Below are 14,356 nucleotides of genomic sequence, written 5' to 3'. Positions count from 1 at the left end.
TTTTTCCTGCTAGATTGCACAGTTTGTTTACATTTCTTCCTGAGTTTATATTTCTCTTTTGTTTTATTATATGTTATAATTTAAATAATTTATTATTTGTTTATATCTCTTTTCTTGAGTAAATGTTTTTGCACTACCACTAAGTAGAAATTCTGTCTGGCCTACTGGAAATAAAAGAATCTCAGGGTTGTATGTGATGTCATGTATGTACTCTGACAATAAATCTGAAATTCGACTGACTAATCCCTTTCTTTAACCGTAATTAAACCTGTAGAAATCCTAATCTTCACAACAAATATTTCTAAGCATTTCATCAATCATGAACATGTGACAGATGTAGGCAAAGAATATGTGGAGGTTTCAGGGAGGGGAGTAATCTCACACAACATAGGAGTGATATGGCCAATGGAAAATCCCACAGAACAGAAGTGAGGAGAAACTTCTTAGCTAAAGGGTGATAAATCTGCAGAATTCTTTGCTACAGATATCTGTGGACACCAATTACAAATTATTGGGTATATTTAAAGTGGAAGTTGATGAGTTCTTGATTAGTAAAATTGTCAAGAGTTATGGGGAGCAGAAGGGAGAATGGGTTGCGTGGAAAAATACATCAGCCATGGTTCGAATGGCAGAGAAGATTTGATGGACTGAATGTGTATGTTGGCGTTCATAGTGAGAGGATTTGAGTCCAGGAGTAGGGAGGTCCTGCTGGAACTGTACAGGGCCTTGGTGAGACCACACCCGGAGTACCGCGTGCAGTTTTGGTCGCCTTATCTGAGGAAGGATATCCTTGCCTCGGAGGAGGTGCAGAGAAGGTTCGCTAGACTGATACCAGGGATGGAAGGACTTGCATATGAAGAAAGGTTGGATAGACTAGTCTTGTATTCTCTGGAATTTAGAAGATTGAGGGGGGATCTTATAGAAACATAAAATTCTTTAAAGGTTTAGACAGACAAGACGCAGGAAAGTGGTTTCCAATGTTGGGAAAGACCAGAACCAGGGGCCATAGTTTAAGGATAAGGGGGAAGCTTTTTAGGACTGAGATGAGGAAAAATTTCTTCTCTCAGAGAGTGGTAAATGTGTGGAATTCTTTGCCACAGGAAGTAGTTGAGGCTGGTTCCCTGTCAATATTTAAATGTAGGTTAGATTTGGCCCTTGTGACCAAAGGGAGTAGGGAGTATAGGAAGAAGGCACAGGAACTGGGTACTGATCATAATGAATAAAGGGCCAAATGGCCTACTCCTACAGCTATTTTCTATGTTTCTATGTAATTGCCTTATTCTGCTCAGACATCTTATACTTTGTGTATTCATTGTGTTCAGCGGTTTCTGGTTACAGCTCTCAATTAACACATCACATATCCAGTTTTGTTCAGAATTTTTTGTTTACCTTGGCTGTTTTCCGATAATTCAAATTCTTCTGAGAGCAAGTGGTAGCAGCAGCCGACACTGCAAACAACTTTGAGTTCCGGTTTATCCACGAAGATGCGCAAAGTATTTGAGGCAAGATCACCACAAGTATGGAGGCCAACCATCATCGAATCCTGGAAAGTGAGCAACAGGATCCTTGTTAGATTTATCTGACAAAGCACGAGCAAGACAATCTGAGTCCTTGCAACAGAGCAGGCCTATGAAATTTGATATCATAAATGAAATTCATAAAATACTATGAATTTTTTTAAAATTTAAAATCACCTTTCTGTGCTGAGTCCAGTTCAACAGAGGCTATTCCAATTGTACCACATCCATGTGATAATTTTACTTTCTATTAAGTAGAATTTCTGGCAGGCAAAGGCTTACTGAAGATACAGTTAAGGTGATGTCTCAGGAGATCACATTACCATGGAAAATAGACCTGGTTATATCTCCTTCTCCATCCATAGTTAGCATTTGTCTCATAGTGTGTCCTTAAGATAATAGGAATCTTGCCCATTTTCCTTCTCAATCTTGAATAGAGAGTCGTATGAAATCAATCAACCTGGTGGCTCACCAAGAAATATCAGCAGTACAAAACATAGTGTAAGCAAGCCAGGCTTTATCCAACAGGAAAGGTTTTTTTTTTAATTTTGTAATGATGAGAATGAAATTATCTACCACTTATAGTAATTCTGGGGATCTTTGAATATATAAAATCCAACTCAATAATTGCCTTTTCATGATACACTCTCCGAATTCTTATTTTCCATCAATTAACTGTTTAAACCAAAGTATTTAATGGATCTACTGCAAAAGGAAAACTGAGAGCCTGCCACCTTGTGGAAGTAAGAAGACCCTTGGACTTTGAATATATTCTTTAAAACAGGGCAGCGCATAAACTGATTTAAATTTCAATGCTTAACAAAGCCTATAAATTGAATGACAAACATACATTTGTTTATAGTATTTAGGCTGGGGAATGGAACATTATTTGTACTACTTACGTACGTATTCACAGACACATGCACATTCCTCCTCTCATCTTCTCCTATGAAAAGGACTCTTCCAGATTACCAGGGAGTTGAGTTTCAAACTATCATGCTGGCTTAAAGGTAAACTGGGAATTAAATGTTGAAGAATAACATACCAACCTACTGGATCACGCAATCTCCTCAGTACACACCTCAAGATATTATTCTCCCAGGATGCCTAACCTTTATGTCAGAAATGATGTCATGTAGTTCAGTGGTGGAAGTAACATGCTGTGTTATTGGAGAGTACAGATTGGCCTCTTTTATTCGCTTTGCTTTGGCCTCCAAGCTTGCAGTTTTCCGTCTCTCTTTTTCTTTTTCATCCAGATGTTTCCTTTGCCTCACTTGTGAACTTGCGTCTAAGGCATCAGTTGAAAGAAGTTCCAGAAAAGTATGGTCAGAGCCATAAAATTTGTCTGATCCAACAATCTCTGCAGACATTTCTACATTGTTTTTCTTATATATCCCTGAATCTATAGAAGTGTTAGATACGGGAGTCTGTACAAGTGATTGTACATACCCAGACTGAGTAAGTTTGTGTGGTTCCCCAATAGAGCCATTCTGTTCCTTGATTTTGGTAAAATCTTTCACATTATGAATTTGATTTTCATTTCGCTGTTTTGATTCAGAGTCTTGGTTCAGAGGCTTTATTTGACGCTGATAAATTTTCCAATATCTTTCCAATTTTCTGTTTCTCTCATTTGCCCCAATTGTGTTGGTGGTTGATGAATCAATGCCATACACATTTAGCCCATATTGCATGGATAAATAGGAACTCAAATATCCCTTTCCTGATCCTATATCGATCACCTAGAGAAAAATAAATCAAAATCATTAATACAAGTTATAGCGAATAAATCTAATTTATAACATATAGAACCATAGAACATAAGAGCACAGAAAAACAAGTCCTTCTGTGCCAAATGTCGTTCTGCCTAGACCTATTGACCTGCACGTAAAAATAAAATGTTTTCAGTTGGAGTTCAAAGACAAATATTATATCCAAAAATGAATATTTCCCAATCTCATTGTTCAATCACTTCAAGGCGTCTCCTCTTTACAGAAATAGGAAAAACAGCCACGACCGAGAAGTACATTTCTCCCTTTTTTCAATTATTCTTTGATATTAGTTACTGCAGAATGATGATACACATTATTAATTCTTCTAGATGAAGCTTCAGGTAGTTATGCTGCTGTCAACCTAGATGCCCTCCATGTGGAGTTTCCATGTTCGTTCTCTCTGTAGTTGTGTGGGATTTCTCCAGGTGCCATGGCTTCCCCTCACATCCCAAACACCTGCTGGTAAGTTAATTGGCACTGTAAATAGGCCCTAGTCTAAGTAGTGGCAGCTGAATAAAGGGAAATTGATGGGTGTATAGGAGCTGATTCAATTTGAGGAATGGTCTCCTGTATCATAAGACATTTATTGGTTTAAAAGCAGATCCCATTTGTGTAATAATTGTTTCCATCAGCATTAAAAAAATTATATTGGCCAGGAGTTTCTTCACAGCTTTATTAATGCACTGAGCATATACATTTAAATTGACTTTCAAACAGATTTGATAATTCCTTTAGACTTATGTAAAGAGAATGCATAGTTGAACAGAAATTGTGAACTGGTACTTGAAAAGGTATACACTGTGTAAAAATTGGATTAAACAAATTAAAGATACAAGACAATTACAGAGCAATTCTAAATATGAATTATTTTCATCTTAGGAAATTTGAACAATGGAAAAATGGTTCACAGAATTGTAAGAACATGCACTGGAGCACTTTAGGCACACTCTACAAAACCTCCAAATTCTCCTTAAACTGTTCCTTACATTTAAGGAGAACTTCCTTCAACTTAATTTCTGAGAAATGGAAGATGCCTCCACATGACTCCTTTTAACATCTTATTTTTTTTTGCTCAACAGCAACTATCCAGACTTGACAGAGAGAGGTTCTAGTCCAATTGCAACCAAGTCTCAGATTTGGATGCCAGACTCTGGTGGACAGACTTTGCCTACAACACTCAGCAGATTATGTTCTTAAACATTAAACCCAGTGCAGTTTAAATTAATTTCCATTTCACAGAAGGAGAGAACAAAATGAAGAGGAAATTAAATAAGCTCAGGGAAAAGTGAAATTGAAACAAGAATACATTTTATACATGTTTGATTTAAGTCATGACTTAAGTTCATTTTTAAAGTGTACCTATTTATGTTGACTGTATATTTTCACATACAAGCCTTCTATTATTAATGTACAATTCTAGTTCATGCCAAAAAAAGTAAAACTATATATGATAGATCACCGGATCACACAAGGCACATATCATTTACATCTAGATATTAAGACATTTTGTGAAGTAAACATGCTGCCAGGTGAAGACAATAGTAAACACACAGTGGAAGAAAAGTTGAACATTGAACTACAATCCCATACATTCTTTATGATTTGTGTACTGCAATCATGCACTACAGTTTCAAGATAGCAATTCCATCAACAAGTTTTAATCACGTCATAAACTACAAGCACAATGCTTGAATACTTCAGATTCCAGCAGAATTGCTGAGATTGAATTACTGCTTTAAATTCTGTTCATCCGCACAGCACCTGTTGAAAAGGCGTGACAAAATATTTTCACTTTTTTTTTAAATTCAGACAGTATAGCGTTTGACTCTGCAGGATAAAGAAAGTTAACCAAATGACACAAAATGTCAGATTTCAAAATCTGTGCCATCATGTAATGGGGAACTATGGTGGTGGTGAGAAAGAGGAGGAAAAAGTGTATTAGTGGGGCATTAAATGCTGCCTGTTGCATGCAAGTAATGATACAGTGCGATGGAAAACTGGTTTTATTTTCATGAATGATGAAAATCTACTAGCTATAAAAAAAACTGACAAACAGCAGTATAAAAGCTTTCCCCACAACTTTTCTTTAGTAATTCAAAGAAAACTCCACTGCTGTTCAGACTAATAAAAATTAACTCTGACAACCAAATTTGTTAAATAAAAGGTACTAATATGTGAAATGGGGTTTCTGACAAGCAAGCATACATGAGGAAAATGCGATAATCTCCTGCAGTTGGTTAAGTAACATGTGCTGTATTAAGAACTGAAAACCATAGCACTAGGCTGACATGACAATTTCACAAAGAAAAAGAACCCATAATTCCGACTGGCCACATTTAATATCATTAACTTTCTTTTAATCTTCTGGAATTTTGATCTGAACAAATAAATAGTCCTTTTTTTTTCTAAACCTAAAGTAACTAAAATTAAACAAGCACATTGTATTAAAGTGTGCTTGATGCCAATAAACAGAGAGCAAATATTTTATAAATATTGTGATGAATTCAGGAGAATGTAAGCAAGCTCAGGTAGATCACTTTGCAGAACAGTCACTGTTAATTAATGATTTTTGGAGCTGAGTTGAGATGGTCATTAAAAGAAATAAATCAGACATGGATGCACTTGTAATTTTTTTGAAAATAGCAACATGGTGCATTTATTATGTTGAATGCTATAAAATGATGCAAGATGTTTGAAGGAGGGTTCTATAAACATGTTGAAAATAGGACTACATATGTTTAATCGGAGTGGCCTTCCCAATACACCCTATTATTGGTAGTGGCTGCAACTTGGACTTTGCACATTTCAGATTGGGTGGCACAGTTGGCTTATTGGTTAGCTCAACACCTTTACAGCATCAGGGGTCGGGACCTTGGTTCGAATCCCACACTGTAATGAATTTGTACGTTCTCCCCATGTCTGTGTAGATTTTCCCCGGGGGCGGATCCAGTTTCTTCCCAGCCTTTGCAACTTACCGTGAGTGGAAGTTAATACGATGTAAATTGGGTAGCACGGACTCAAGGGTTGAAATGGTCTTTTACCGTGCTGTTTGTGTACAATAGGAATTAAAAAGTTGATCAAATTAGAAGATTGGAAGTATCGTAAATTTGGAGAGGTGGGGTCAGGGAAAATGTGCCAGAATCTAGCCAATTGAAGTGGAAATCGCAATGATGGGACAAAGAAATGGGACACAGAAGATCCTGAATTGCATGAACAGTTAAAGAGATTGTGGAACTGGTAAAAGTTACAGAAATTTCATCATCCTTGTCACTGTAATTCTCATGTCTATAGTTCATGGTAAAAGTGCACATCACAAGTTGCACATGTTAAAGCATCATAAATCAGTTTACTTAATGTCCTTTACTTCCTCTGTTTAGTTTAAAATGGTGTTAAATAGGCCACCTGGTTGGGAGTGGGGCCATATTGGGTTCAGAGTACTTTTGTGCTAGATAATCCTCCTCAGAGGCACTGTGACACAGATGCACCAACTAATTCATGAGCAGGCACAAGTCTGCCAGAAACAGTCATTATTAATGTTTCATTGTGATTGCTTCATCCCCTATGAATTGATCTCCAGTAGATATGCTCATCACATGTTTGCTACTACATCACCATGAAGAGGTCTTAAGCATAGCTGTTAAATACAACTGTTTTTGGTTTCATCAGAAAATGCAACAGTAGGGGCATAGGGTGACAGAAAAATAGAAGACAAGCAGGAGGAAAAGAAGGAGGGGAATAATTATAATAGTGGCCAAATTGTGTTATTTGTGCCTGACACCCTGCAGCACAATCCCCGAGATTGGCATTGTAAGGTTTAAGCAAAGTAAGTTAGATGGTGTGAAGTACAGCAGTCATCACAATGGTGAAGGTGCTCTCCAGAGGTGGGGCAAAGGATGGTTGATCTAGATACACGATGAGATGGTTAGATGTTGTCAGGTTTGCCTGTTGAATTCAGAATACAAGGAGCACAGAGAAGTCCAACTTCATACTCTTGAAGGGAGTTGTTAAGAAGATTTCCAAATTAGAACAGCAGTTGTGAACAGGATTCTGCAAATATTGTTCAATCACCTCAGAAAAGCGAATGTCAATCTCCTTGTTTAATCAAAATGCTTCTTCCACCTCTTTAGAAGCCTCATAAATGCAAAATGCTAAGCACGATCCTATTAAGAAACCTTTTGTATTAATAGCTCAGCACTAGTAGGATGAAGATATATCAGTGGGATGGCAAAGACTTTTGGGGGAGGGGGGGGGAAATAACGCAATGAACCCCACATCCCTCTATGGCTAGGGGACCCAAGCTCAAATTCATGTAAACTAGCCATATGCAGATTTGTATTTGCATCTTGGCATACTCAGATTGTGATGTAAAATAATACAAGAATTACAAAACACTACCTACCATGGACACAGTCAGGCAATCAGCCCCTCCTAAAAAGAGTTAACTGTGCAAACGGGGTATTGCAATCAGATAGTCATCAGATGAATGGAGAGGATAGGCCAGCTATTTGGAAGTGAAGCAATCAGTTGTTTCGGGTGGGCTAGAAAAAAAAAGACCAAGGAACAGGAGAAAGGAATCTTGGGTATTGGTTTATAAGTATCAACTTTTATTCTTGCATGACTGTAATGTAAAAGAAGCTATGCTGAAATATTGCTGATTTGTTTGATCCACTTAAGGAATCTGAATGTCATATTGAAATACCTGTTTAAATAAGAGTTGATTACATGTTATGCAGAGCTAAGAGATCATAACCTCCACTCTGATGACCATATACACTTCTTCACAAGAGCTGTGGCATCCCATCAAACATGTTTAAGTAACAGCTGCCATTTATGGATATAAAGAAGCCCCTTGAAGTTGACGTGGGACTTTTCTGTATCACTTTGGAAACTTCTTGCGACTCCTCCGTGCCCATGATCCATCCCAATTTTGTGGCATAGGTGAATATGGCATTTTGTACCCTTGGCCAAACTGCTAAATAACTGGGTCCCAAATTAGAGCAGTACCCCACTGTCAATCTGAGAAAGAGCCATTTATTCCCACCCTTTGCTTTCTGCCTAATGACCAGTTCCCAATTTTCATTGGTATATTACCCTTAATTTCATGGCCTCCAAACTCATTCATCAATCTTCCATGCAGGACTTATTAACATCTTCCAAAAATTCAAATATGGAAGATCTACCGACAGGACAAATGCTCACTGCTTTCTCTCCCTCCTTTTTAAATATAGCATCCTTTACAATGTTGGGATAATTAATGGCACTTCACAGCTAATAACATAATTTTAAAGTCCAATGTAGTAAAAAAGCAGCCAACCTGACAATTGCCAGCTCCAAGAAATAGGAATGTAATCTGTTTCTAGTGAAGCTTGATGAATAAAGTTGAGGAGCTGAAAGGCATTAGAAATGTGTAGAAAAAGTTTTGTTAAAAGGGCAATTAGCATAATATGTACATGAAACAATTACAAGGCATATAAACGAAAGAGGTGACCAATTTATTGGGAAAACTAATTGTTTAGGAAGATGAAATCGTACCTGAGCAGATTGATCAGAGGGCTTCACAAAAGTGGGTTGAGGATGGAGGGGGACTAAGGTAAGTGAATTTCATCATCTTTGATAAAAAGATTAGAATTCTTTCCACTGATATTTTGTGGATCCTTCATGTGCTCGTAGCACTTATCCATCTTAATAGAGGCATTATCTATGCAATCTAAACAGAAAATTGTGTAAAAACTGTCCATTTTTTAAACTATAATTTTTTAAAAATAGGTTAGAGATTGAGATAAAAATCCATCAAAAATGTTACCAATCCTTTCAGAGAGCGAAATATATTTAAGGACAACAAGTTGGAGTTTTAATCTCCAAATATTTCTCAGTTCCTTTTAGAACGCAATGGATACAGTATCATCAATGGTGCTTCAGGTCAGCTGGTGCACAGTGTATATACGAGAACAGTTATCGATCTATCATTGATGAATCACATATGGAAATTTTGAAACATAGAAGCAAAGGAGCCACGATAAACCATCTCAATTGTAACTGCCTTTTTTTTTATATAATTATAAATACATTTAGCTTTTTAAACTTTAGGATCAATTTCAAAGTCAAATTAGACTTATGGGCTCTTTTGCTAACGGTTTATTTTCAGAGATTAAGTATGATGCTTGATGTGCAGTGTGGAATGAAACTTTTTTTTTATATATATAAAAGAACATTTTCCCACTCACTGTTAAAACAAAATTCAATCTTGCTTGAGATGTGCTTTAATCAAAGCCTGAAACATAACACCCATGACATCACTGACATTTCCACTCTATTTCTCTGGACTTTTTTTTTTAAAGTTAAAATTGAGAATTTGGCTATAATAACCAAATTAATTTTGCATCAGATTGGCACAAAGAATCCAAATCCAAGTGACACAAATGAAGTTAAAATGTTATCCCCACCAATTTTTTTTCAACTTTCACTAAACCTGGCATTTCATGTTTCCATATTTAGTAAGGTTAACTGATATTCATCCAAGACGCACCATATATTAACTGTTTGTGGGATTATCACCATTGTAAGGACTGCTGTTGTTCAAGGAAGTGGCACCTCATTATCTTCTCAAGAACTATCAAGAGTTGGAAAGAAAAGATGGTTTTCCCAGTGATGCCCACATTCCTTAAATCATTCATTTTTAAAAAGTTGAGGCAATCTAGACAAGTATGGTAATTCAGAAGAATTCACAAGATACAAGAGCAGAAGTAGGCCCATCAAGACTGCTCTGCCATATACTGATCTATCCTCCCACGTTAGCTCAACTCCCTGTCCTCTCACCATAACCCTTGATTCCCTGACTAATAAAATACACGTCAATCTCTGCCTTAAATACACCCAACAACCTTGCTTCCACAGCAGCCTGTTGTGTACTTTCCCTTTGGAAATAACCTCACTTGAGGGAAGCTATGAGCAAGTCTTTACTTATTTGAAGATGGTGCCAAACTGAAACTCTACCACCAATATGCACCGTATACCTAACATCACCCATGCATGTGTGTTCCCACAACACTCCGTGTAGACATCGCGCAACACGTTCCCATAACACTCTTCCCCTCGAACAAGTGTTTCAAACTTAATAGTAAATAAGTTTAAAGTTGACAATTCTGACACTACATAGAATTTAATGACGTTAACACTACAGAGAATCTAACACAAAACATATAAAGTCTAAGTTACTGCACATAGATTTTTTAGATGTACTGGAGGGTGTCTTTCTCTCTTGGATCTTCTCGGGATTGAAGAACACCAAGCTGGGGTATGACTTTTCAACTCTTTTGGAGCAGATAACTTCTCCTTGCTGACTGGCACTACTAGCTTCACGTTCAGTATTTGACCGACATCTTACTCCTGTGCCGCCAGTACCAGGGCCATCATCGAGTTGTTCCCAATCCGGATCGTCCGGGGGGATTGTCCACAATCGGAACAGAAATGGAGTTGTCGATTGCTCTGTACTGGTCAATGTGTCATTTCCATATCTTGCCCCCACTCGTACAGACTATGAACATGGACTTAATTTTTTTTAGGAGCATGGCCTTTTATCCAAGTTTCTTTATTCTCCCAGACTCTTTCTCCGATCTGCAGAGTCCTTGTTGACCTACTCGGGGATGTCAACTGTTGAATACAAAGTCCGATGTTCATTTTGTAGTGAGAGTGTGGTGTTGTTCTGTATGATAACTGGAAGTCTGCTATTTTATGGTTCCATGATATTTTACATGACTTCTTTGCTTGCATTGCTCTTTTAAATGTCTGCACGAAGCACTCCGCTCCCCCATTAGTACTAAGATGGTAGAGTTCCGCTAATACATGCCGCATACTGTTGCCTCGCACAAACTGTTTGAAAGCACCTGATGCAAGTTGAGGTCCATTGTATGAAAGCACTTCTATGGGCAATCCATACATTGGGAACACACCTCGTAGTTCCTCAATTGTTTTATTCCCCCCCCCCCCCCATTGCCGTTGACCACACTGTCACTACTATAGGCCATTTGGAGTGTGTGTCCACAATAATCAGAAAACTTACCCCCAGAAATAGACCAGTGAAATCAATGTGAATTTGGTGCCATGGTTGTGTTGGCCATTTTCATGGCATTATCTTCCGCCTGGGGCCACCTTCTGTTGCATTTCTTGACAGATGGATATCTCTGTACCATCTGTTTAATGTCCCTGCTAATCGATGGCCATCAGACATGCATGTGTGCCAGCACCTCCATCCAGACCATTCCTAGATGATTGATGTGGAGCTCTTTTAGCATGGCCTCTTGCCATTACTTGGCATTACTTGACTATTCTTGTTCCCACAACCCTCCTCAATTGATATTTAGTTTCGCCACGTGCGATAAGCTTTCAATTCAAGGGTAATACTGTTGGACTCTGGCCACCAATTCAAGGTGACAGTGTAGCCTCTTTTTGTACCTCTGCTGACAGCCTTTGCAAGTGCTAAAGTTGTTTCTGGTTGATTGCTGTGGCTTCTGTCATCCGATTAATGTTCCCTTCCGCCTGTTCTCTCTCAGGTAGAGATAAGAATTATAATTTATTTGCATGGCCGTTCCTATCTGCCGGACGATGCTTTAGGTCATAATTATACGCTGCAAGCTCCATCACACAACTTTGAATTCTCGCCGCCGCTAACACAGGAATGCCTTTCTTGGGGCCTAAGATCAAGCTCAAAGGCTTATTGTCCGTTACTAAAGTAAACTTCCTATCATTTTGGTGAAATCGCTCAAGATGAAAGATTATGGCCAGTCCTTCCTTCTCCAGTTGTGAATATTCCATTCATAGGCTGTCAAGGAGCGGGAAGCATGTGCAACCGGTTGCTCCCCCTTTTCCATGACTTGTGACAATACCACACCTAAACCAACAGGTGAACAGCATCAACAGCAAGGGTCACTTCTTTGTCTGGGTCGTAATGAATGAGAACCATGTCCCATGAGGTCAGCAGTTTCTTCAAGTGATTGAAAGCTTGGTCGGTTTCTGCATTCCAGCATAATTTCTGGTCTTTTTTTTCCCCTCTCTATTTTCTTTCTGTCTTGGACACTTTTCCCTCCTTGTCACACAACTAGCCCCTGTCCCTTTTGTGATAGCAGTCATCAGGGCTATGGTCATTCCTATCACAGCAGAAGCATTCTCATCAGTCCTTTCTCTTCTCCATGTGTTCCCTTGCATAATATCAATGTTACAATCGGCCATTTCAAAAGTCAATGCTATCTCATAGGCAGACTTAATGTCCAAACTTTTCCTACTCAACAATTGTCGTTGGGCATGGCAATCAGCCAAATCCATTACCAACATGTCTTTCAGGGCTTCGTCCAAAAAGAATTAGGTCTCTGGCAACTTGCGCAATTGGGAAAAATATTGGCTCACTGTTTTGTTTGTCTTTTGCTTTTAGGTGTAGAATTTGTATCTTTCCAGGATCATCACTGGTATTGGGGACAGATGCTCTCCAACCAGGTCACATAACTTTTCATAAGACTTGGTCGGTGCCAACAGTGTCTTGATCAGACTGTATGTTTTCCTCCCCATCTCATTTAAAAACAGTGCCTGTTTTCTCTTGCAGGTTTTTGTATCCCTCAATGCACCACATATTGAACTTTTCCACACAATCATACCAGTTTTCCATTTCTTTATATTCTCCAAATCGTCCTTCTGTCATTTTAACTACTTATTATTCAGTAACAAAGTAAATCCAGAATTTATTCCTACTTTTTTGCCATCTTCTGCTCGAGTTTCTTCCCTTTATCTTTCTTTCTGTTGCCGAGCATGTGCTTCCATCTTGCTGTAGCCCAATGTTGTTTTTTTTCCCCACTCAATTTCCACTGCCGCTCGAAATTCTGTCAATCCTGTCGACCGGAGTTTATCCTCGTCAACTTTGTTGTGTATTTTCCTTTTGGAAATAACCTCACTCAAGCGAAGCTGTAAGCATGTCTTTATTCATTTGAAGATGAAACCAAATTGAAACTCTCCCACAATGCACATAGTGTATCTGACGCCACCCGTGCATGCATGTACCCACAACATTCCGTGTACCTGACTTTAAACATGCATGCACGTTCCCATAACACCTGTGGCAACAATTTCCACAGAATTATGAAGCTCTGGCTAAAGAACTTTTTCCAAATCTCTGTTTTAAATTGATCCCCTTTTATCCTGAAGTTATGCCTTCTTGACCTAGACTCTCCTACCATGGGAAACCTTGCCACATTTACACTATCCTGGCCTTTTTGCATCTCCATGAGATCCCCTCTCATTCTTCTATACTCCAACGAGTACTGTCCAAGAGCCGACAAATGTGCCTCATATGCTAACTCTTTCATTCCTGGTATCATTTTAGTAAATCTTCTTTGAACCTTCTCCAACGCCAGCACATCTTTTCTCTCAAATATGGCTCCCAAAACTGTGCACAAAACCCCAAGTGAGATTTCACCACAGTCTCACCAGAGCCCCACAGAGTCTCAATATTACATCCCTGCTATTCATCGAGAAATGAATGCCAACACTGCATTCGCCCTCTTCACCACCTACTCAACATGGATGTTAACCTTAGGGTATCCTGCATGAGCATTCCCAAGTCCCTTTGTACATCTGATCAATATTTATAGTATCGTAAACAGATGCATGTACAAAAGATAGGGTCATAAAGTCATATAACACCTTTGGCCCAATTTACCCATACCACTCAAGTTACCCATTGAAGCTAGTCCCTGCTAAACCACTAGTGTTTGTTTCAAAAGTTTGCAGTTAAAATTATACTGATTAATTTGTTTCAAGGTTTAATTGAGACCTGAAGGCTGGAGCGGTGAAATGGTTTTGAGGATTGACATGTTATTAGAAATTAAGTTTAAATCAAATTAACATTACACAAGTATCATTGAGAAGTGAAATTTGTCATTTTGTTTTGGCAGCCATGGTTATTCTTTTCACTCAGGCAATTTTCCATAATTAATAGAATTGGTCCACATCCATTTAACCCTTTCCTATTTATGTATCTGTTCAAATGGCTTTTAAATGTTTGAACTGTACCCATCTCTACCTCTT

General features: G+C 38.3%; 1 protein-coding gene across 8 annotated transcripts in view; it reads right to left on the bottom strand.

Annotated features, from left to right (window-relative positions):
- The window catches only part of mettl25 (methyltransferase like 25), a 53,038-nt gene that overhangs the window by 29,197 nt on the left and 9,485 nt on the right, over nt 1-14,356 (bottom strand). For all 8 annotated transcript variants that reach the window (XR_011346714.1, XR_011346715.1, XR_011346716.1 and 5 more), the window contains exons 4-5: nt 2,630-3,256; nt 1,390-1,543 (exon numbers count right to left, since the gene is read on the bottom strand). Coding sequence is in view for 5 of the 8 variants with exons in the window: in XM_069904027.1 (XP_069760128.1) it covers nt 1,390-1,543; nt 2,630-3,256 (781 nt within the window). In the remaining 3 variants the exon portion in view is untranslated. The remainder of the gene's footprint in view (nt 1-1,389; nt 1,544-2,629; nt 3,257-14,356) is intronic.

This window comes from Narcine bancroftii, chromosome 11 (genome assembly GCF_036971445.1).
Source record: "Narcine bancroftii isolate sNarBan1 chromosome 11, sNarBan1.hap1, whole genome shotgun sequence".
NCBI lineage: Eukaryota > Metazoa > Chordata > Chondrichthyes > Torpediniformes > Narcinidae > Narcine > Narcine bancroftii.
This window is presented reverse-complemented; position numbering and strand designations above follow the sequence as displayed.